The sequence below is a fragment of the Leiobunum rupestre genome, chromosome 6 (genome assembly GCF_980474605.1).
Source record: "Leiobunum rupestre chromosome 6, qqLeiRupe1.1.hap1, whole genome shotgun sequence".
Classification (NCBI taxonomy): domain Eukaryota; kingdom Metazoa; phylum Arthropoda; class Arachnida; order Opiliones; family Sclerosomatidae; genus Leiobunum; species Leiobunum rupestre.
The window spans coordinates 20,756,096-20,779,316 of record NC_143389.1 but is presented as its reverse complement, the minus strand read 5'-3'; the positions used below and the strand labels follow the sequence as shown (position 1 = coordinate 20,779,316).

At 33.9% G+C, this 23,221-nt stretch overlaps 1 protein-coding gene across 2 annotated transcripts; it reads left to right on the top strand.

Moving 5' to 3' along the window:
- Positions 1 to 768: 768 nt before the first annotated feature.
- Positions 769 to 12,652, top strand: LOC149940267 (cytochrome P450 4c3-like). Of its 2 annotated transcripts, none has more exons than XM_090177512.1 (11): positions 769 to 1,037; positions 1,884 to 1,996; positions 2,070 to 2,155; positions 2,885 to 3,075; positions 7,119 to 7,188; positions 7,247 to 7,373; positions 7,941 to 8,114; positions 8,752 to 8,925; positions 11,794 to 11,860; positions 12,153 to 12,332; positions 12,408 to 12,652. In XM_090177512.1, exons 2-11 carry the CDS (start codon positions 1,895 to 1,897, stop codon positions 12,569 to 12,571), a joined length of 1,335 nt encoding a protein of 444 aa, XP_090033638.1. In that variant the 5' UTR covers positions 769 to 1,037; positions 1,884 to 1,894; the 3' UTR covers positions 12,572 to 12,652. The 2 variants fall into 2 exon arrangements, with proteins under 2 accessions (XP_090033638.1, XP_090033636.1); XM_090177510.1 differs by having other exon boundaries at positions 769 to 1,041.
- Positions 12,653 to 23,221: the final 10,569 nt, after the last annotated feature.

Below are 23,221 nucleotides of genomic sequence, written 5' to 3'. Positions count from 1 at the left end.
ACGACGTAAGTGCTCCGAAGAGAAGGATGAACTTTTCGGGCCAGCGTCCAGGCCTTTTAGAGCGGCGGGTTCTTGACGGGTTTTTATACTTTCCGGTTTTTTCGCCATTCAAGGCCCTGGAGTTTCGATGTCCCTTCTGCTGTCGTGTCAGTCGTTTGCTGCGGCATTGGGTTGTCCGTCAGTGGATGCGACAATAGGCTCAGAATAATGTTTTTTATAATTTCTGGTTGCGTAAACACCTTTACCTGGTCGCATTCTCTCAAAAAGCGATTAATGTTTCAACGTAGCATTATTTACTATATTTAAACTAGAGTGAATATATTGCTAAACTTAATAACTGGAAACTATTACATATTTGATAGTGAAATTATAATAAATTATAATTTTAATTTCATATAGCGCTATAATTATAATTTTCAAATAAAATTGTTTATTTCAGCAAACAAAAACGTAAATTTAGAATTGTTAGTTAAGATTTTGAAAGGTCTACGCGTATTAAAAGATATTAATTAAAATAAACAATAATCAGATCCGAGTTGAAGGTTCAAATCACTGTCAATGTATATTATAATTCCCGTACAATCTTCGCTCGTCAACTAAATGGCCTTTTGCCTTATCTTATCAGACATTCATTGCAGGCCTCTTAACTGTACATGTATATATCCATTTCGGTTCTTCATTATTCAACTTTGAAAATGCTATTGCTATCTATGTTTTCTTTGAGTAATAGAATTTCTACATTGTAGTATCATAAGAGAAAGACGGGCTTCGGTCACGTAAAAGTGCCAGAGCTTTTCAATTTTGCAAAAATTATGTATCATTTATTAGGTCAATATCTACCACGCGCACTCCCTTACGTTTTTACGGGATTTGTTCTTTTCGTAGCTGTTAAATTGGTAAAATTCTATCAAAATGTGTTACACCAACGAGAATCACTGGAAAAGGTTCCAGGTTTTAGAATTCGCCCGATTTTTGGAAATATGCCGCTCAGTTTACGAAGTGGCCTCTACGCGGATAAGCTCGAAATTCCTTTTAATGTAGGTAAGGAATTAAACTATCAATTATCAGTCATTAATAACTAAATAAGGATACTTAACTATAAGAAAATTAAATAACTAACTAAACACAAAAATTTTCAACCAAATGTTGAATAAAATTAATTTTATTTAATCAAACTTAGATTTTTAAATAGAGGTTCCAACAGTAGAATGGTTTCGTTCTTTTTGGGGTTTATCATTATAGTGGTTAGGAATTTTGTTCTGCTCGAATTTTTGGCGATAACAAAACCTAACAATTTATATAATGGTAGTTTGGTTTTCGTTCATTAATTTTTATTTAAAATATTAAAATAAACTTGATGATTATTAGAAATGAATTTCTGTCACCCCCAGTGGGTTCAGTTTTCTTTACTTCATTCCATTTTGAAGCTAATAAAATAAGTTTTCAACTTTTAAGTAATTTTTCATTTTGAATTTTTGTACTTTTGGGTGGTTCTTCATTTTTGTCGTTTTAGAAATGACTAATTTTGGGAGTATTCTGAATTTTAACTTGTGGTGGTTGGCTTTGGAGGAGATAAATTGTCAATAGTCTCAGTCGTGAGGATTCTGAATTTTGGAATCGTTTTATGTGTGAATGACCCTATGGAGGATTCTGAATTTTGGATCGTTTTATGTGTGAATGACCCTATGGAGGATTCTGAATTTTGGATCGTTTTATGTGTGAATGACCCTATGGAGGATTCTGAATTTTGGATCGTTTTATGTGTAAATGGGCTTTGGGAGGATTCTGAATTTCGGATATTTTTAGATTTTTATTATTGTTTGGGGAATTAAGAATTTAGAATATTTAGTTGGTTTGACAGTTAAATACCTTGATTTTTTAAGCTACGGACCTCATGATGAATGGCCTCACAGTAGTTTTTAAAGAAAACGGCATCATGAGGAACTGGACATTCTTTAAGCCATACGTTCAGTTATTCAGAGCTTCGACAATAGAAGTAAGTTACATTTTAATTTTATTTTTATAACAACATGAATTTGAAGTGGTTGATCTTATTCTCTTTTTTATAGCCTCTGCTGAGCAGTCACACACAAATCGACAAATCTCATGAATATCACCTCATGAAACCGTGGCTCGGAACCGGATTACTCACCAGGTTATTATTATTTTCAAAATTATTGATAGAATAATGACATTGAGATCTTTATTAAACTCTTGACGCGTCAACGTTGTTCGAAATCTTAGTTTTGCCATCCGGATTTGCTTTTAAAATAAAGATCGTGCAAGATATATCGGTGAGAAGTCGAACGTTACGTGGTTAGTGCGCTCTCATTTCTAACTGTATCTGCTTCCCATACTCGTGTTTTATTCAAGTAACTGAGTAGCGAAAACCCATTCACACCCCTTTACTATTATGAGATCAGTTTGAATATCTGCATTTCTAAATTGCTCTCCTTTTAAATTAAAAAAAATTGGTTTACCTCTACAGGTTTTAGAACAATATCATGTTGCAGTATTAGTAAACACTAAAACATTACCAAAGGCAAATTAAACGTACCATTTACTTTCTAATCGGAAATCAAGGATTAAAAAACTTTTAGTTGAATTTGTTTAAAAAATTAGGTTGATCTGATATCGATATGCTGGAAAACATCTTGAAGTTATTAACAAAATAACAGGAAAACTAGCGTGGTAGCATGGATTAAATAACCTTGTCAGGTTATTTAATCCATGGTGGTAGGAAGAACTAGGCATGATATAAAATTTAATCCGTATTTAATTTGATTCCCGTTTTCATTTTTTTCCTTAATATGTGTTGGAGGCTTGTTTCTTCTTTATTAATAATAAAAATTATTAAATAGATAACTTAATATTATTAAAAAAGTGCAGGGGCAAGATGGCGGAAGCAGCGGAAGATGTTGACGCCCAGTTTCCATTTCCGGATTCTGGATCAGTTCCAACCAGTAATCGAGAAACACTCCAGAACACTCGTCCAGAATATAGCCGACACTTTGAAAGAAGACCACGTCTCAATTGTCCCATTGATAACATACTGCACTCTTGATATTATATTTGGTAAGCATCCTAAATGTTTGCCTCGCAGCAAGAGGAGCCGCGTTCGATCCCATCTTGGGGCACTGGGTGGAAACTCAGAAAACCCCTGCGTTGAGTTTGCAAGTTATATCCTCACTGAATAAAAAGCTTTCCCCCAAGTTCTTCTGTTTCGCCTTTATATAAAAAAATGTTGAGGTTAACGGTAATCTAAAGGGTATCTTCCCATTGAGCCGAATTCCCATTAGACCGAATTCCGCCAATGTATTTGATGAAATTAGCCCAAAGGCGGGGTTTGTATTTTTCTAATCGACCGATGCAATATTCACAATTGAGCGACCGCAAAAAAAATTTTCTTTCTACTCCTTTTGATTTTTTATGGAAGCGTTTTAATATATTTTTAAAATTGTTGGAAACGATTTTTTGGTCTTCTTTTAATTAAATGTTTTTATTAATACTATAAAATTTGAAGTATTTTTTGTTAAAACGTATTACCAAGAATGTATTTATTTATACTCAGGAAGAATGAATATGTCTTGATTATTTTTAGCGTTTCTCCAATTCCACCCGTTGGGCCCCCCGGTATGCTCCTCCGCTTTAAAATCAAATAATACTGCAATCTCATTGGTTCTTAAAAATTACGTTTTTCGACGCGATTAACGCTGCTGCGAGGACCCAAAAAATAAGACCGCCTGCATTTTCCCTCCCCCCCCCCTTAGCGTGACGGGGTTAGGGCTTCAACGTGTCCGTCGATAGTCTCGACATATTTATTCTCCCTGAATATAAATAAATACATTCTTGGTAATACCTTTATCTATCTAATAAAATTTAATAAAATAGCATAGAATAAAAAATGGGTGTCTAAAAAATAACATTTTTTAGTTTTCGTCTGCTTTAAAAAATTAAGTTGAAATAGTTCGGCTTAGGAAAGGAAAGGAAATTGTGGTGGTAGTGGGCAAATGAGTGTTAGGTTAGGTGAGATAAGGTTAAGTTAGGTTAGGTAACACTGCATGCTGTTCTGACAGATGCTGAAACGGATAAGTTCGGGTTTTTCGGTCGAATGGAACAATCCCATTAGACCGAATCCTAAATCCGCCAAAGTGCCGCTTTTTCGGTCGAATGGGATTCGGCGCAATGGAACAGATTCATATAAAGTGTAGGGAGCTGTTGAAGGGCTTGCCAACACCCTCCTACGCATTATAAACCGGCCACCTGAATGAATGACATTAAAAGAAGTGATGTGAATTTACCGGTAAAAATAAAAACGGTAAATTTACTGGTAAAATTACCGGTAAATTAACCTTAACTATTTTATTTAATCAAAATAATGGTTTGATGTCACAATAATTATTAAAGTAGTATTTAAATTTTACCATAGCCTTAGGTTACATTAAACTTAAAGAAACCTCCTAGATAACCCCTTAGAAATACATTTAAATGTATGGAACGTAAAATCACAGTGCCGGGAATTCGGAGTCTTTAAGGGGGAAGACTACTGTGGCCATTGTCTACTTTCGCGCTATTTCAAGTGGAACTCTTTTAATTTTGTATTGTTACTTATAAAATTAATATTTGAGTGTAGAACAGCCTTAAATATTTTTTACAATTTTAAATTTTAAAGCAAATAAGTTATTACGTTTCAAGTCAGACCCCCGGAGCTAAACAAGTTGGGCAAGTGCCCAAACTATCCTTTAGATAGAACCTTATATCTCGTTAACTATTTATATTAGAATTATCAAAATTATTTTAACCAGTAGAGGAAAGTTCAGCCTAATAAGGAAAATATAATTCAATTATGTAATTGTTAAAACAGAAACTTTCAGCTTAAACGAAAAAGAAGCTTTTATTGTATTCTTCCCCATTAACAGGAAAATGATTTGGTTTTCTGGTCCAACGTAAAATGTAATTGTTTCTTCTTTATTTGAAGTTTAACAAAATATTTTTGGGGGTTTTTTGCTTTATAAATTTACCGGTAAAATCACTCGGTAAATTTACCGTAATTTTAACAGCTCACATAAAAGTCGATAGATGACTTGGGCTAAGATGGTGTCTTAGGTATTAGACTAGCTGATTATTGAAAAAAATATTAACGCTTTAAGAGAGCTAACTTTCACTATTAAGCAACCTAAATGAAAAACTTTCCGAGGTTGCATTCACGAATCATTCACCATTTAGTGGTTATTATATTGCTATTTATGTTTGTCTTACTATTTTCATTGTAACGGTACCGCTAATCGTGGCTGGGAATGTTGGGAACGCTAGTGATCCCAGGCGTCTGGAAACTTAAAATAATGTGGGCTTATTGTGGACGACGATCTTTCCGTCAAACGGGTTGTTGTTGTACTTCCGCCGAGGTATCATTAATAGCGATTTCCACTGGGAAGCTCCGAGAGCGCCCCGAAATCGATTTCGACGTCACAGCTCGTGTCGAGATTTCCAAGGATCGCGATCGAGCGAGTCTCCCAGTGAAATACAACCTCGTTTTAAGAGCAACTCTCGGGGCGAGCATTTTCCAGTGAAATACGCGGAAAGTAATGGCGGACAGTAATATTGTATTCGATAAACTTTATTAATCATCCATGGTTAAGCCTAGGCGTAAAGGAGAACTTACTTCATTTTCGGAGTACGAATATACCTCATCCTCTATATATCTTATTATTTTAGGCCTTTATACAATTTCCGGCGTTTGCCTTGAAAGAATTGCCTCTTTTTTTCGTCGGAACTATCCGAAGACGATTCTATAAACAAATAAGCAGCCGGAATATTTATTGTCCTATCTAGTTCCGCCATTTTTAAAAATCATGAAAACCGCTCGAGATCTGTCGATCCGTCGAAATTATCGGATCAAAATTTTCGCTCTCAGAGCGCTCGCTGTGGGAGCGAGATTGCCAGTGGAAGACACGGATCTCGTCACGAGCTGCTCTCGATTTCCCAGTGGAGGGCGAAATCTCATCACGAGCAAGTTGTAGTGGTATCTCCGCCTTTTTCGAGGAAATGGTCCGTGAACTAGAGAAATTTTGAAAACTGGCTCTGTGGACCAGGATGTTTTATAATTTCTAGTTAGTGGGTATCCAGAAAATTCTTCCGAGCAATATCGATCGGCCAGCTATCCAATACGGCAGCTGGCGCCTTCTGTTAAACTCTTGTAACTTCTTATTTCGATAAAACTTTATTCAATAGTTGAAAATAATTATTCAGTGCAATCAAATATTTTCAGTAACCCAACGGTTCCTCAGAAATTTTAAAATACATATTAAAACCGGTAATCAATTTAATTTCAATATTATATCCTAAATTTAGTAAATTCCAAATTGATTTTGATCGAAAATTACAGTCCAAAATCTGTTATAATTGATCCAACGTCCTATTTGATTGAAATCATTTGATACAAACAGAATTGCATTCAAACTAGCTTTTTCATGATTAAAGTTTGATCCAAATTTGGGCATTGGATCAAATCATTTTCGTAAGGGAATTAATCACTATTTACGCAACGCCATCTTATTAAAATTCAGTTCAAATATGTTTTTGTGTACTTTTTATTCTTATGACCACCAGTTGCCATGTTCAGCTACAAGATTTAAAAACCAACTGCGCTTAAGATATAATAGCCGTAAGTCGTTTAGAAACTGAGGAATATTTAGCTTTTCAGCGAAATTGTTACTACTATTTTGTTATTTCTTTAAATGCATAATATAAATTTTTATACCATCATTCATAATCTTGGCAAACGAAATAATTAACTTACTCGAAAGTAGCTTTCTTTATTGAGATTTGCTATATAACAATCATACTTAAAGAAATACGACAGTCGCCATATTGGATAACTGGGTGAATAAGCGTGCTATCAGGTGTTTCCAGAAAACAAAAATGATCCGCTAAATTGTTATATTCCCTGATTTGTTACTCAATTACATTTTTGCTATCCGGCATAACGATTTCTTATATTTTATTGAAAAGTTTTTATCCATGACATCTTTTGGTAGCTGACTAAATTTTTAATATTACATACCATGGACTTACTAGGTTTTAAAATTAATGATAATATATATTTTTTAATTTTCAAGAAACGGCACTCGGAATTACAATATCAGCGCAAATGAATAGAGAGTCTCCCTTTATGTTGGCACTGAATGAGTAAGATCAGTTTACTCAAAACCATGTTACCAATATTCTCATTTTGTTTTTATCTTAGCGTGACCAGAATACTCATTCATAGATTTTTTCGGCCATGGCTTTGGAACGATTTTATCTTTTTCATGACGGCTTCTGGGCGGCTTTTCAGGAAAGCTCTAAAGGAAATACATTTACTTTCTGAAATGGTATGATTTACACAAGGCAGCAATAAGCAGGGGGGGGGTCAAACGGGGCAAATGCCCCCTTTTATGAGCTATTAATTCACTAATAAAGGCTCATTCCACCTTTTGAACATGTATGAAGATTGCCCCGCCCCCTTTGAGAACTTTCTGCGGGCGCCCCTGGGGCCTGAGCACGGCTAGGCTGCTTCTTATTTGAGTTACACAAGGGGGCTTCAAAATTTAAAAGTCTCCCAATTCAAAATTGAGGAACCATGAACAAACTAAACTCAAAATAGTTTATATTTTATTTAAGTTTAAAGCTTTATAGGGTATTTCGTTTACAAACTTTTCCTGGTGTCATTTCCTGTTTTCATTTTAAAGTGTACTAGAGTACACGACGGTGTAATACGCTGTTTGGACAGAACTACAGCTAGACTTAACTATTGTCCACGAACGCATTTCGCCGTCTTGTAAATAAGGGCCAATGACCTAATCGCCTTTATCAAAAAAATATGTCGCAGTCACAGGAGATACAATTAGAATCGGAACAATAGCACCAATAAATTAATTTTTAATATTAAATATCTGTAGGTGATTCGTAAGCGAAAAGACGAAATGTTAAAGTCCAGACACTTGGATCAACAGGACGTACACGGAGATAAAAAGTATAAGGCGTTCCTAGATCTCCTGTTGGAAGAACATTTCAAAGACGATTCATTCACTGAGTTACACATCAGAGACGAAGTGGACACTTTTGCTTTTGCAGTTAATATAATGAATATTTAAAGTTATATTTGTAATAGTTGTAACTTTGGTTTAGAGTGACAAAACACGTGAATAGTCCATAATGAAAAGGTCCAAAAATGCTAAATCATAAAATATTTGAAGAAACTAAAAAACTTACAATTTTTTTGGGTTTAGAGTTTTGGTACCTTTTCATTATGGACTATTCTACCTATTCGCGTGTTTTATCACTCTTTTCAATGCAGTTCAGGTGGTTCCTATTAACTTAACATTTCGTAACTTTGGTTTCGTTGCTTGGTCACTTTAAGTCGCAAGTGTCATATTGTAATGAATATTTGGTACCTGGCTCTCCCGTAGCAGATAATGACTTTTAAGAACTGTCTTGGAAACTCTTAAAACATTTTCGAAGATTGGGGTTGTCTTTTCGAGACTTGAAAATAACGTCGTTGTTGACTAGATTTCATCACACGCTGGTGCTCATTCTTTGACCTTACCTCGTTAACACGATTTTGGTTGTTGTTGTTATTTAGCATAAAATCGCTCTTGTTACTTAAACAATGGTTTGTGCCGCCATTAATCATTCTTTTTCCCAATCGGGTTTAGCCATTGTAGCATTCTAATTTGAATAACTAAATTCAGTTACTTTTTATTCAAATAGGGTCACGATACGACCACGACCGCAGTAAGTTGGTGTCTCTACTTGTTGGGTTTGCATCCAGAGGCTCAGGAAACGATTCATTTGGAACTCCAAGAGATACTTGGTTCTAATCCGAAGACTGAGATTAAGCCCGAGCATCTGAAGGCCATGAAATATTTGGAATGTGTTATGAAAGTAAGATTTTACTATAATTTCATGTAAGTTCTTTCAACGCATTTGAAGGAAAGTTTTAAGTTGAAACCCTGCGAATGGTTAGTAGTGATTCGATCAGTTAGATAAACTCACTCGGTTCTGGTGGGGGAAAGCAGGGGGAACACTACGATCCTCTCATCGGTTCCAATAACGAAATCTAGCCTTTTTCTGCGCGCCATCTACATACTTAGTTGAATCTAAGATTTACTTAGTAGAAATTATGTTTAATTCAGAGAAAACGGCATGGTATTAGAAGATAAAACTTATTTTATACAAGACGTTTCGAGCCGAGGCTCTTCTTCAGTCGTTCGTTAGTTTTAATTAAAACTAACGAACGACTGTATAAAATAAGTTTTATCTTCTAATACCATGCCGTTTTCTCTGAATTAAACATAATTTCTACTAATATTCACCATGGTAAATAATAAGTTTAATATATAAGATATACTTCTTCTAAAAAAATAAAAAGTGTAATAGGTTATATTATTGATAGCAAATTAATTGTGCTGTTAGGAAGCTAAAATTAAAATTTATATTTAAATTAGGGTTTTTAATGTTTATTAATTTAGAAAATCAAGTTACTTGATAGTGTAGACTTAGAACTACGAGGGGTATTCGACCTTTGTCAATGCTCAATGTTCATTTTATACGAGGGAAGCCTCGAATATAATAGGGACTGGGCTGTGTTTTTCGTCAATGTAGCTGGCCGCAATTTGATCGCACTATTTGTTAATCGATATGTTTGGCCTGATTACTAGTTTGGTCGATGTTTATCTTGGGCGCCTTAACGGCTACCCGAACAGCGATAGATTGTATCCCCCTTCAAATTTCAATTGGTATCGAATACCATTTACCAGCTGTATCACTGTCGGAGTTTCATCAATAGTACTGGTTGCAATTTTAATTATTCTCGAAAACTTTCTTCGGGGCGATTTGGAATATCTCGTTTTAAGGCCGAAACAGATGGACAACTAGAAGCGTGGTAACTACTTGCAACTCACGTCCCCTCGCTAAGTCTACTAATAATGGGCTTAGATAAGATTGTCCCTGTTTTATTCTTGCCCCCTTTTCAAATTATGCAAATGTTTTGTACAACTTTTTACTACGTGGTTGGTGCATTTGACCTTGGCAATTTGGTCCTCATAGACACCACTTGGTTTTTAAGTTCGCAAGTGACGGACGAATCACGATCCCCGATAAAGTCTCGGCAATTAAATTTACGCATTTCCATACTGGAATGAAAACCTTCAATGATGAATTTTGCTACCATCAGGCTTGACGAGCCACCACAATTGCATCAGCAATTATTTTCAACTGGTTCCAACCATTGCTTTGCGCTGAAGGAATACTTGGCACCATATTTGATTTGAACGCCTATATATAGTAATTTCCCGGTACTCTCGCCGATGACAAGGATAACCCTGAAGGAGCGTTATAACCATGCCCATAATTGCTTCAGCTAGCTACCGTCGACAACTACAGTAACGAAGGACGTTCCTTGGTATATATCTCGCAAAAAGATATGCCTCCATGAACAATAAGAGAGTCAAATTGTAAATGTTAGGAGAGGTACAGGAATAAAAATGATGATTTATAGACCCTTTTCGGTTAAAAATATGACCTTAGACATCGGTCCCAGAAATATGGTATTTATCATTTGGAAGACTGAATGTATGGTTGACTACTTTACTAAATAAACTTTACTAAATAAATGAAGATTAAAAGTAATATTTGCACCTTGAAGGCTTTAACTGGTAAGAGCTCTAACAGTTTTTCAGTTCGAAGAACTGTTTTTGTTATAATTTTTAAAGCCCCAAACTGTCGCAGAATGATTTATCATCAAAATAACATGGGTTCAATGAGAAATGGAATACTTCCCCCGAAGAAGTTTATTTTATTATTATTATACTATAATTAAATCGCGAAAGGAATTCCGAAAACGGAATAAACAAGATATCTCAAGGCAAATATACACGGAGCTAAGAAAAAGCGCCAGTTTGATCGTTAAGAATAATTCAAGAGAAATGGTCAATTTTATTTTTCAAATATTATAAGACCGCTTAGATTATAATTCCCCTTCGCTTCTGTCACGGACTGTAAATTTACAGTCCGTGCTTCTGTCGCCAAAGCAAGCCGGGCAGCGCGTAAGACGATGACTCATGATCACTTGAGTTACATGACTTTGGCCGATCACAATTTTTTTAAATAAAATGAGATTGGTGAATGATGAATTTATGATACGAAATATTCGCCATAATTTATGAATAGTTAGGTAAATTTTTCACTAGTCAAATTGATATGTGAGCCCCCAGATTTCGGTTAATTTTAGTAGTCAGAGCATTTATTTTAGTAGTCAAATGCCGTAACTTATATCCAACCCTGGTTACGCTATGTCATAGCGTGGCTCTTTACAAGTTTTAATATTTTATTATAAATAAGTATGCTTTTACAGCGGCCGTATAGCCATCTCGTGGCAAATCGGTCAAACAAATCGAGAAAACTCTTACTACTTTTTACTCTTTAAATCTTAGGTAACAAGACTTTTTAGTTTTACAGTCTGTAAATTAAAATAAAATGGGTTTTTGCGAACGTATTCTCATGTTCCCGATTTTATTAAAATTAACTAAAGAGATTATCGGAAAAATTTAGAAAACAGAAGTCAAAGATGGTTATCAGACTTTAAGTAAGTAAAAAACAAACAGTGAAATCTTTGTTCAAACGTCGTAACTTCATTTTAACTTTGACGAACATGACCGTTTTCACAGGGTTTCACTTTAAAATTTTACAAATATTCGTTTCTTATAGTTATTCGAAGATATCAGTATCGATTATATATTATTTGCATTTCAGGAAAGTCAACGATTATATCCATCGGTTCCAATAATATTAAGAGAGTTAAAGGAAGACATGAAAATTGGTGTGTATCGAAAAATATTGCTTTAGTCTGTATACGCATATACGAGCCATTTGGCACTGTTATGTTCACGTGTGATTATAAGTAAGACTCTCAGTAGGTGTCGACAGGTATGACTTTAGCTATCTAATCCGAGAGAGCTCAAGCTGACACTCACTGTTAACCCGAACTCCTTAGGCACCAGTCACGTATTCATTCTATTGTATTTAATGTTCATGATTTTAATCTTTAGCCTCATTTATACAAATAAGTAAACACAACAGGCACTAACAACTTAATTTTATTTTCGTTGTAGGTGAATATAATGTGCCTAGCGGTACTACTTGTATAGTTAACGTCGCGGCACTACACAGAGATGCAGCAGTGTTTCCAGAATCCGAAAAATTCATCCCTGAAAGATTCGAAATTGAGCAATCGACAGGAAGACATCCTTTCGCTTACATCCCATTTTCTGCAGGACCACGTAATTGCATAGGTATGTACATTTTTTTTGTAGAAACGCCCAAATTTCGAAAGCTTAGTTAAAAAGGTGTTTTTTCTTATTTATCAGGTCAAAGATTTGCCATGAACGAAGTTAAGACGCTCATTGCCAATATTGTGAGAAACTTCACTTTTAAATCGCTGCAGCAGCGGGACAAAGTTTTGGTCAGTTCCCAGATAGTTAGCCGACCGTTCCCTGGGCACCATCTGAAATTTTACAAAAGGCTCATGTAATTTAATTTGTGTTAAAAAGCACATATTTTGCGAGCTTGTCAACAGAACTACCTCCATTTTAAAACCTTTTAACAAATAAAACAATTTTGATGGTAGTCCAATGGTTTTTAAACAAGTCAAAACATTTTAATTTAAAAATATAAACGCATCATGCCAGAAAGATTTATTCGCAGTTGCATTATCTGTAAAGATATTTGCACAATGTGTGTTTCCATTTTTTTTCAATATAACTGCTAAATTCGTTTTTAAACTTTAAATTTAATATTTTACACAACATGCCATGCCACTGTATCATAATAAGACTCTTATATTTATTATCTATTTATAGTAGGCCAACAAAGGCTAACTTGCCCCAAGTTTTCGGGTGGTCCACCTTTTCAGCGACGATTATCTTGATTTTCCGACTGCATCACCGATAAACACCCAATGTTATGAAGCATTGCAGTTGGAAAATAATTAACCGTTGCGCACCCTGGATATTAATGCACGTGAAAATTATGTTCAGACTTTGCTATTTAATTATACTCAGATAATAAAGTTTAATATAGTTAAAGCAAAAATATTTTTAGTAATCAGCCACCTATTCCTCTAATATAAAATGTAAGTTAACTACTCTCTTACTCATTAGCATATACGGTGTATTGGCGATTCAATGGAATATGCTGTCACATCTGCATTAAGTTCCAGTTCAAGTCTGTAGATGACTTGTAATTGCTTCAAAAGCTTTCGATAAAACTTTGACAGAGTGGTCGTTCGATTGGTCTCTCTATTTTACAAAATCAATGCCTTATGAAATAATAGAATCAGCTGCAAATAAAACTGGACCTTTTTTTATTCAAAGAAGAAAGGGCTGATTTGAGTCTGAGAAGACCGCGAGCCCGGTGAAGACAACATCTGATTAATCAGGGCGAGATATGTGTAACGGCCACGCCAACGGGGGGATACGTGGGGACGCCCGTTGGGGGATTGGTGGTCGTCCTCACACGGCCATCCACAAACTCTGCCTCAAGGACGCCTGGGATTACAGGAGTGAGCCACTACTCCCGGCAAACTGGCCCTTAACACCAATTTAATAAAATAATTTACAAATTTTGTTATTTAAAGCATTACACAAGAATAAGCTTAATTAAAGAAAATGATAATTGCGTCATGAGATATCATTTTGACCTCGGAAAGTTCTTTTATGACGCGCCGCAACTAAACCTAAAAAAAGTTAACGAATGTTATTTTCTGGCGCAATTATAAATAATATATTTAACTAAAAAAGTTTACTTTGCTTTTAAATAACAGAAATCTCTCATTTATCGATGAATTAGTGACTCGGAGAGCAACTAAGTAATTAGACATGTTTAAAAGATAATGCTGTTTTCCAACTAATCGAAAAAGATCTTTCGTCCGTTCCAAATAGAAATGGTCCATTTTAAAAACTCGTAAGTAATAATTACTAATCATTTTCTAGCTAAGGTTTAAACAAATACTCAAAACCCACGAAAAGGTTGAATGATTGTGGCTAGTGTTATCCCCGTCAAAACATGTGATAATAAAAAATTATAAAAGTGATTTTTTCCAGGTAAATGGTTTCCGTAATTAGCAAAAGGTAAACCCAAAATAGAACGACATGGAAATAGTCCCGGGTATGTTTGGAGATTTTATTGAATGGACTGAATTAGATACGAGTCTTCGAACCCAATTGACTATTGATTATGTGTTTAACATTTCTTGAAGAGAAGCTGGAGGCAATTGATAAACTTTATTCAGACATAAAAGGCTGGACACCAGAATTAAAAAAATACGATGTACGTTTTGGGTGTTAACATTTTTCTATTCTGCTTAGTGTCGTCGGAGACCAGAAAATTGGCCAATGTGTGCTCGGTTGGCCTACAGCTGAACGCTACAGATATGCTTAACCAGAACTGGTAAATGAAATAACAGAATCGGGCGTATTTGAGATATTACATTTCATTTTATAGTGGCATTAAAATGAAAGTTTAACAATATACATGTAGCTGTAAGCCTTAGAAATTTTAACAGTTCTAGTGTGGATAGCCAGTTCTGAACGATGGCTCAAATGAGGATCTGAATCTTGGCTTTATTATCGATAAGATAAGGTATTGTCAAAAACATATTTTTACGATTTTCCGCTGAAAAATCTCGTAAAGGGTTAATATAAATGGGACTGATGTAATCCCATAGCTATAAGACGAGATAAACCAGTGAATCATGAGAAAATTACCAACATTTTGCCAAAGCAAAGGAAGTTTGACTTCATATCACCGGAAAAAAACATTTCAGATTTGACGTTTGCCCTGTATAGCGTATTTTAAAAATTAACTAAATTAATTTTAAATTAACTACAATGTTTGTAAGGTTTCAGCAATGCATTATCTGACACACCGGTGCATGAACTTTCGATATTTTTAATCAATTGATAATAATTTCCATTTGCAAGGGCTTGTAAGTGAGAGTTGATGGGTTCTTGGGGTTTACTTGCATCATTTGGCTAATAACATGTCATTGGTTCACAGTTTCAAGGTAGAAAAAATAGAATATATACCAAGTTATAAAAATAATACGTAGTAGAATCGTTTAACATATTCTAACCGTAATCATAGAACGCCCGCAATTTAAATACGGTTCAATCTTTCAATTTCACGTTGCTCTCATCAGACGGTGATTTAATTTCTCCTGAGGCTGAAATGTCAGATACAACTATATAGCCACAAAAATCATCGCCAAAGAAATAGCGTCTGGTATTAAGGATAAGACACCGTAGAACTATTTAACTTAATAATTACCCAAAAACATATCCATTAACGAGGATTGGTCGTGAATCAATGTTAAATAAAGATATGTTCAAGAATAAAGTTTCCCACAAAGACAAATATATATTTTATAGATTAAAAAAATAATAATATATTTAATTGAAATTTTTAGATATAAAAAATTAAATGTTAAATTTAAATTAATATAACTTTCATAGTATATATAAAGAAGTACTTCAAAATTCTTAATTTGGCACGAACGAACGGCATCGGTGAGAAGAGCGAAGGGTATTGACAGTTTTTTCCAACTCAATGAGGTACGACTTGAAAATATTAATATCTTAAGTAGTTGAGAAAAATATTGTAATCTCTATTTCTAAAAATATAGAACTAATAGACACTTGTGTTTTAAATTATAAACGAATTTTAACATATCCTGTAAGCAGATAAGAAATGAAATTTAGAGGTACACGGCTGTGAGCCCTGCTCAGTGGCGTAACTACTGCAGTGTTTGCCAGACACTTTTCCTGGGGGCTCATACATTTACGGGGCTCCAAAATGAAAAATCTAGGAATGATTGAAATCTTTATTCTATAAATTAAATTTAGAATTTCCCGCCAAATGACGTTACAAATCATACATAATATTTTATATATAATATATACATAATGCATAAAAATGACGCAAGTATACATTTTATTTAGTGTTATCCAGAATTTCTCCGTTATTAGTGTTTCCTGCTGTTCCTCGAATAATATACAAAGTAACATGATATTTCGTCATTCATGCTGAAACTGATTATACGAAGACAATAACGTCGAAAACAACTTCGTCCTTAGGATGTCGAAGCACGACACATTTTTCTTGGTTTTCGAAGTTCCTGTTGCTGACTAACTTCTTCAGAGAAAATTCCATGAAGTGCATACAAATTGTTCAAGATAACTATAAACTGAATGTGTTTAATATTTTTAATTCAATTATTTAAACATTGCAACCAGAATCTATGTCAATTGATAAAAACTGTGCCAAAACGAACGAATTGGGAGAGCGTTCTACTGTTCCGTTACTAATTCTAGCCGACTGAATAAACTAAAATCTAATTAAATGGTAGCTAGGCTTAATCGTCGATTTGGGGGATCTTTAAGTTAATTTTGAGCGTGAAAATACGTCGCCATGTTAGGGTATAAAAGCAAATAAATAACCCTGCTATACCTCACTATGTAAAGGAACTGTCACGAAATGGTTTTCGAAGTAGTTCGTTATTTTATACTTGACAGTCAACCCTTCTGTTTGTGAAAGTTCATAGTCTTAGAGAGAGACCGGTGTTGGTGCTTTTGGGGTGTGAGGGGGTTGGAAGTGGATTCAAAAAATGCAATTCGTACGCCGTTCGTTTTATTTACAGAGAGCGCCGCGTAAACATTTGGCGCTGTCTGTATCGCCAATTTTGTCAGGCACATAATTCCTTAAAAACGTGTAACTCCGCTCTCATTTTCTTTGGTTTTCTCCATGAGTTCGGCGTTTAGTATTTCGCGGTTTTACGATTACCCTGATTATAATATAAAGTAATGGAGTCTGATTTAACTGAAAGTAAGAAAAGTAAACCTCGTAAGTTTGATTCAACAAGAATAAGTATTTTAGACGTCTTCAAAACTACCAAGATGTTAAATCAAATTAGATTGAAAACTGCGTAACCGAATGTGCATATAAGCCTCGGCCCTCAGTTGGCTTTGATTATTATTCAATTTTTTTTTTAAAAACTCGAAGACTCTCTTCCAATTATCCTAAGTTTAAAAAGAACTCTCTCACTAGTTCGCGAAATTTTCTTGAAAATTAATTGTTTTGTAATCATCTTTTACACGTTCATGCTAAGTATTGTTCATTTTGTTATGGCCTTTCGGATACTACCATAAACCAAAATTTAGACCAGCGTAAGGAAGTTACTGTTCAATGCAACTAACGAGGAGACGACCCGAGGTGGTTCTCACCGATTTGGTTCAAAGTTGTAGGATTGTTAGACCTAGATGTAACATGAAACCCGTTTTGCCATGGCAGCCAAAAATGTTTTTGACAACATAAAATGAGAAAAAGTCTACGTAAAATAACATGCGAAAATTACAAATTCTGAGGGTCCCCCCTTTGCAAAACTCCAATAATTAAAAAAAAATATTTAAAAAAAAATTGTAAATTTTACATTTTTGGATTACTTTGGACAAATAGGGGGGAATAAAAACCATTTAGGGTGAGCTCGAGCTAATTTGAATAAATAGGTCGAAATTTTAGATATAATACAAAATATTTGTAAAACTTATGCCGTGATAACTGCCATATATTTTCACCGATAAATCTTAAAATTTCTTAATTACATTATCTGAACGATGTAAACAGATTTTTAGATTTCGATAGAAAAACGACGCCATTTAATAAAATGGCGGATACAAATATAAATCAAGGTGCAATAAGTTAGGTAATTTATATCCGATTAACTTAAGATTTTACGTTACATTATCTGCCCGAATGAATTTGTACTATAGATTTTTATAGTAATCCGACACCATTTTGGAAAATGGCGGATATCAATAAAACTCATCGTGCGATAAGTTCCGTAAATATTCGTCGATTAATCAGAAATTTTCTACGTTTCATTATCTGCCCGAGTTAATTAGACCTATGGGTTTTCCAATAATAATCCGACGCCATTTTGAAATATGGTGGATATAAATATACCTTATGATGCGATAACTGCCGAAATTATTTGTCGACTTACGTGAAATTTTCTGCATTACATTATCTGACCGAATAAATAAGCCCCTTACATTGTGATAGAAATCTGACGCCATTTTAAAAAAATGGCAGATATCAATATCTCATAATGCGATAACTGCCGAAATTATTTGTCCAATTACTTGAAATTTTCTACTTTACATTACCTATTAAAGATAATCCTATTAATTTTAATAAAATTCGAGGCCATTTTGGAAAATGGCGGATGTCATATAAGTTCCGTAATTATTTGACGATAAATCAGAATTTTTCTGTTTCATTAAATGATCGAATAAGAAAGTCCTTTCTATTTTGAAAGAATTCCGAAGCCATTTTGCAAAATGGCGCATGTCTGAGAAGTTCCGTAATTATTCGTCAACTATTCTGAAATTTTCTATTTCTGACCGAGTAAATTAGTCCTATTTCTTTTGAGAGAAATAGTCCGTTTTTCAAAATAACGCACATCAATGTAACCCTTGGTGCGATAAATTCTGTATTGTTATTGTTAAAAAAATTATAGGAAACTTCATATAAAATGGGTAAATTTTAATACATTTCGGCAAAATCCAATAATATTGGGTAAGTTCTTATATAATCGGATTAATAGAAAATAATTATGGTTAAATATATCATTTAGGCATAATTTGGGTAAATTGAAATATTATTAAATTAGTTCAATTGGCATTGTAGAATTATTGTTAATTCGGGAAATTATTGGTAAAGCAGAAAATGGTTGTAATTCCGGAAATTTTGGGTAATTTGGAAAATTATTAATAATTTGGGAAATAATTTGTAATTTGGAAAATTATTAGTTATTTCGGAAATAATTGGTAATTTGGGAAATATTTTGTTATTCTGGATATTATTGGTAATTCTTGAAACTAATAGTAATTCTTGAAACTAATGGTAATTCTGGAAATTATTGGTAACTCGGGAAATTATTGTTAACTCGGGAAATTATTGGTAACTCCGGAAATTATTATCGCATTATGAGACATTGATATCTGCCATTTTGTAAAATGGCGTCATATTTCTATCACAGTGTAAGGGGCTTATTTATTCGATCAGATAATGTAATGTAGAAAATTTCACGTAAATCGACTAATAATTTCGGCAGTTATCGCATCACAAGGTATATTAAAATCCACCATATTTCAAAATGGCTTCGGATTATTATTGGAAAACCCATAGGTCTAATTAACTCGGGCAGATAATGAAACGTAGAAAAGTTCTGATTAATCGACGAATATTTACGGAACTTATCGCACGATGAGTTTTATTGATATCCGCCATTTTCCAAAATGGTGTCGGATTTCTATAAAAATCTATAGTACTAATTCATTCGGGCAGATAATATAACGTAGAAAATCTTAGGTTAATTGAATACAAATTACCTAACTTATTGCACCATGATTTATATTTGTATCCGCAATTTTATAAAATGGCGTCGTTTTTCTATCGAAATCTAAAAATCTGTATACATCGTTCAGATAATGTAATGTAGCAATTTTAAGATTTATCGGCGAAAATATATGGCAGTTATCACGGCATAAGTTTTACAAATATTTTGTATTATACCTAAAATTTCGACCTATTTATTCAAATTAGCTCGAGCAAATGGTTTTTATTCCCCCCTATTTGTCCAAAGTAATCCAAAAATGTAAAATTTACAATTTTTTTTTAAATATTTTTTTTTTAATTATTGGAGTTTTGCAAAGGGGGGACCCTCAGAATTTGTAATTTTCGCATGTTATTTTACATAGACTTTTTCTCATTTTATGTTGTCAAAAACATTTTTGGTTGCCATGGCAAAACGGAAGCCCAGCGTAACTTTTCCCTTTAACGGGTTTCATGTTACATCTAGGTCTAACAATCCCCCAACTTTGAACCAAATCGGTGAGAACCACCTCGGGTCGTCTCCTCGTTAGTTCGATCTAGTCAAAATGAAGGTATTGGTATTCAATGTGAAAATATTGAACACGAACTGCAAAATGAAATTAGTTCAGATATACCTGTTGAAATAAATCCAATAAGCGAACACAATACCCCAATTCAATTCGATTTTTCTAAAACAAGCACACCAAAAACAAACATTACCTCGTACAGACCCGAAATGAGCAAATTTCGAGCAAAATTATCATATTGATTGCTTTTATTTTTTATTTCTAGGAACAGAGTATCTGAACGTGAAGCATTCACATGATATCTGGCATGCTGCAAAAAATGAGAAAAAGACTAACTAAAGTAATAACTCTTAACCATTCCCTTAAATTTATATTCTATGGTTTAATTTTTGACTTATCCTAAGGCAAGTAAAGAAAAAGGTGGAAAACCCATAACTGAAAGGATAGATGATCTCATAAACCATTTTTGGTGGTCTGCTGAAAACTGCGAGCAAGATCAGGATTACATGAGAGTAAGAATTCAAATAGTAGTAACCTAAACGAATAAAAATTAATATATCAATTGTGAAGCAATTGTGGGACTTGTGCCTAACATCTCTTCATAACATAACTGACGAGCATGATTGGGGAATGGGAGCCTGTTATCTTGATGATATAGAAAACCAAGATAAAACTAACATTGAATATGACAGTGTTGCTTACCACAAAATAGTCTATAATTTGTGATAAAGATTTTTTTTAAAAATTTCCTTTATTATAAAAATTTTCGGTAAGAGTAGATGTTTATATGCGCTTCAATAAAATTTAATCAAAAGTCATATAACAGTTTGTGATCGTGTGATTTGTACAAATGAAATGGTTTATTTTTCGATCAAAGAATGTATGTTGGGAGGGATAGTCGGTTGAATTGTTTTATTGAAGCGCATATAGTCATTGAAAATGTTACGTACAATTTTACTCCCTTATACTTTCGTATGTTTGAAAAAATTAGAGGTCGGGGATGGTTAACTTTTATTCAATAGATAAAGCTCTCAAAATTATTCGTAAAACGTTTTGATCAAGTAATTTATATTTCTGTAATATCCGATTAATTTTTTGATAAATTTGTAAAATTAATCGGAAAAACGACGTTTTTTTCGATAAAAAACATATTTTTTAATCATTTTCCGAAATATTAACCGGTAAATTTCTTTGTTTACATTTTTTCCCCAAAAAATCAATTTAATCATGGATAATGATTAACCGTTACCGACCTCTATAAAAATTTGCCATTTAGGTATGAGTATTTAGTTACCACGTTTGTTGAATATAAACTAATAAATGTCTTTTATAAAGGAATAAATCTTATATGATTAAAAATATATTAGCTGCCATTGATTTCAATGGAAATGTATATTGACCAACTGCGATTGACAAAACTTAATCTGAAAGGCTTGTTTATTAATAGTACATTTTAAATACACTATATTGAAATTAACAATTTATATTTTACTGTTTACATCTATTTTCCAGGTATAAACGATAATACTTCAAAGCCACTACGAAGTATTCTGTTGTACCCGTGAAAATTCCAAAGTCAACTCATCAGTTACAAGAGTTAGTGGATCTCACTCTAGCTAAAGAAGTGGTGAGAAAAAGCAATGGCATGCTTCCAATGGACCTTCAAAAAATATCACTCCTAAAGAATAAACCACAAAGAAGAATTAATAATGTTGCGTAGGGTTAAATATAGATTTACCAAACAGATTTATTTATATAAAAATCTTATTAGACCTTTTGACTCATAATATGCATTACACCTTCGTAATAAACCTTTTATTACAGCCTTCTATGTAGCAGACAACGCTGAATGTCTGAGCTGATTCTCTTACAGATTAAAACAAAATTTACGAGATTTGAGTGTTTGCTGCTAGGTGTAAACTGAAAAGGCTAGTCTTCTTTGGATTTGTAATACTAATTACATATTGCCCCTACCACCTCTAACTCTACCTCTTTGTACACCTTCACCTACACCGTTACAAACAAGTTCAACTTCTCTGAATCCTTGATACCATCCGTTTTGACTAGGGTATTCTCTGCGTTTTCGCATTACTGCACATGATGGAATAACTCTCCTAATATGCCTTCCAAGAGGACCAAGTTGCCAAGTAGTGAATTGCTTGTAAGCTGCATACCTAAAGTATAGATTGTCATTTATGTTTCGGTAGTTACCTACTTGCCTTCTAGCTGGCATTTGAATTTGTAGTACAACACTATCTAGAATAATTTCTCCAAATCTCTCATCTCTCTTCTGAAAAAAAATTATTATTCCAGATTTTGTCAATCTATGCCAACGTTCTAAAAATCTGTGCACTGTTGATAACTTAAACTAAACGAAATATATACCTTCTACTCGCACAGCATTTATTTTAAATTGGTGTATACATCATTGTGCAGTTCAAACAATAACACCACGAAGGAACACCATCGGGCAGTGGAGTTGGAGAATTTGGTGTTTTGTTATCGGAGGGGGGTGAAGTTGGATAATTTGGTGTTTTAGCATCGGAGGGTGGTGAAGTCATTCGGATTGGCATTTTGAAGAAGGGGGCAGAAGTTTCAGATGACTGCACTTGTGGTTTTAATTGTGGATACTTATCAAAAATTTTGTTGAGAACCGCATCCTCTTAAATAAAGATCCAGGTCGTCCCTATACCTAGGCCAATTAGTTGATCTAGGATTGCGAATTAAGGTTTGACCAAAAAAGAAAAACGTTTTAGCCTATGATCCGAAAGCGATCGTTCATTAGACGCATGGCATTGTGTCACAGAGGGTAAAAAATATAAATTATATTTTATTCTATATATATATATATATATATATATATATATATATATATATATATATATATATATATATATATATATATAACCTCATTCCGGTTACTTGTAACAAAAGTTGGTATATTGTGCTTATTGAGAATATCTAGTTTAGTACTAACCAAATATTTCATTAAATCATCACCACGTTGGTTGCAGTCACTGCTGGCCCATGCACCATGGTAAGCATGGGCATCTTACCCAATGAAAATTTACTTCCCCGTCTTTTACAGTGGTTCGCCAGACTTGCAAACTCCTGTGATGGAGAGGACAAGGCATCATATCGAAAATAGCCTGAATAAAGCATTAATTTATCTTCTACTTTTCCATCAGCTGACGAGGAGAAGATTTTTATGGTGCAGTGTCCCT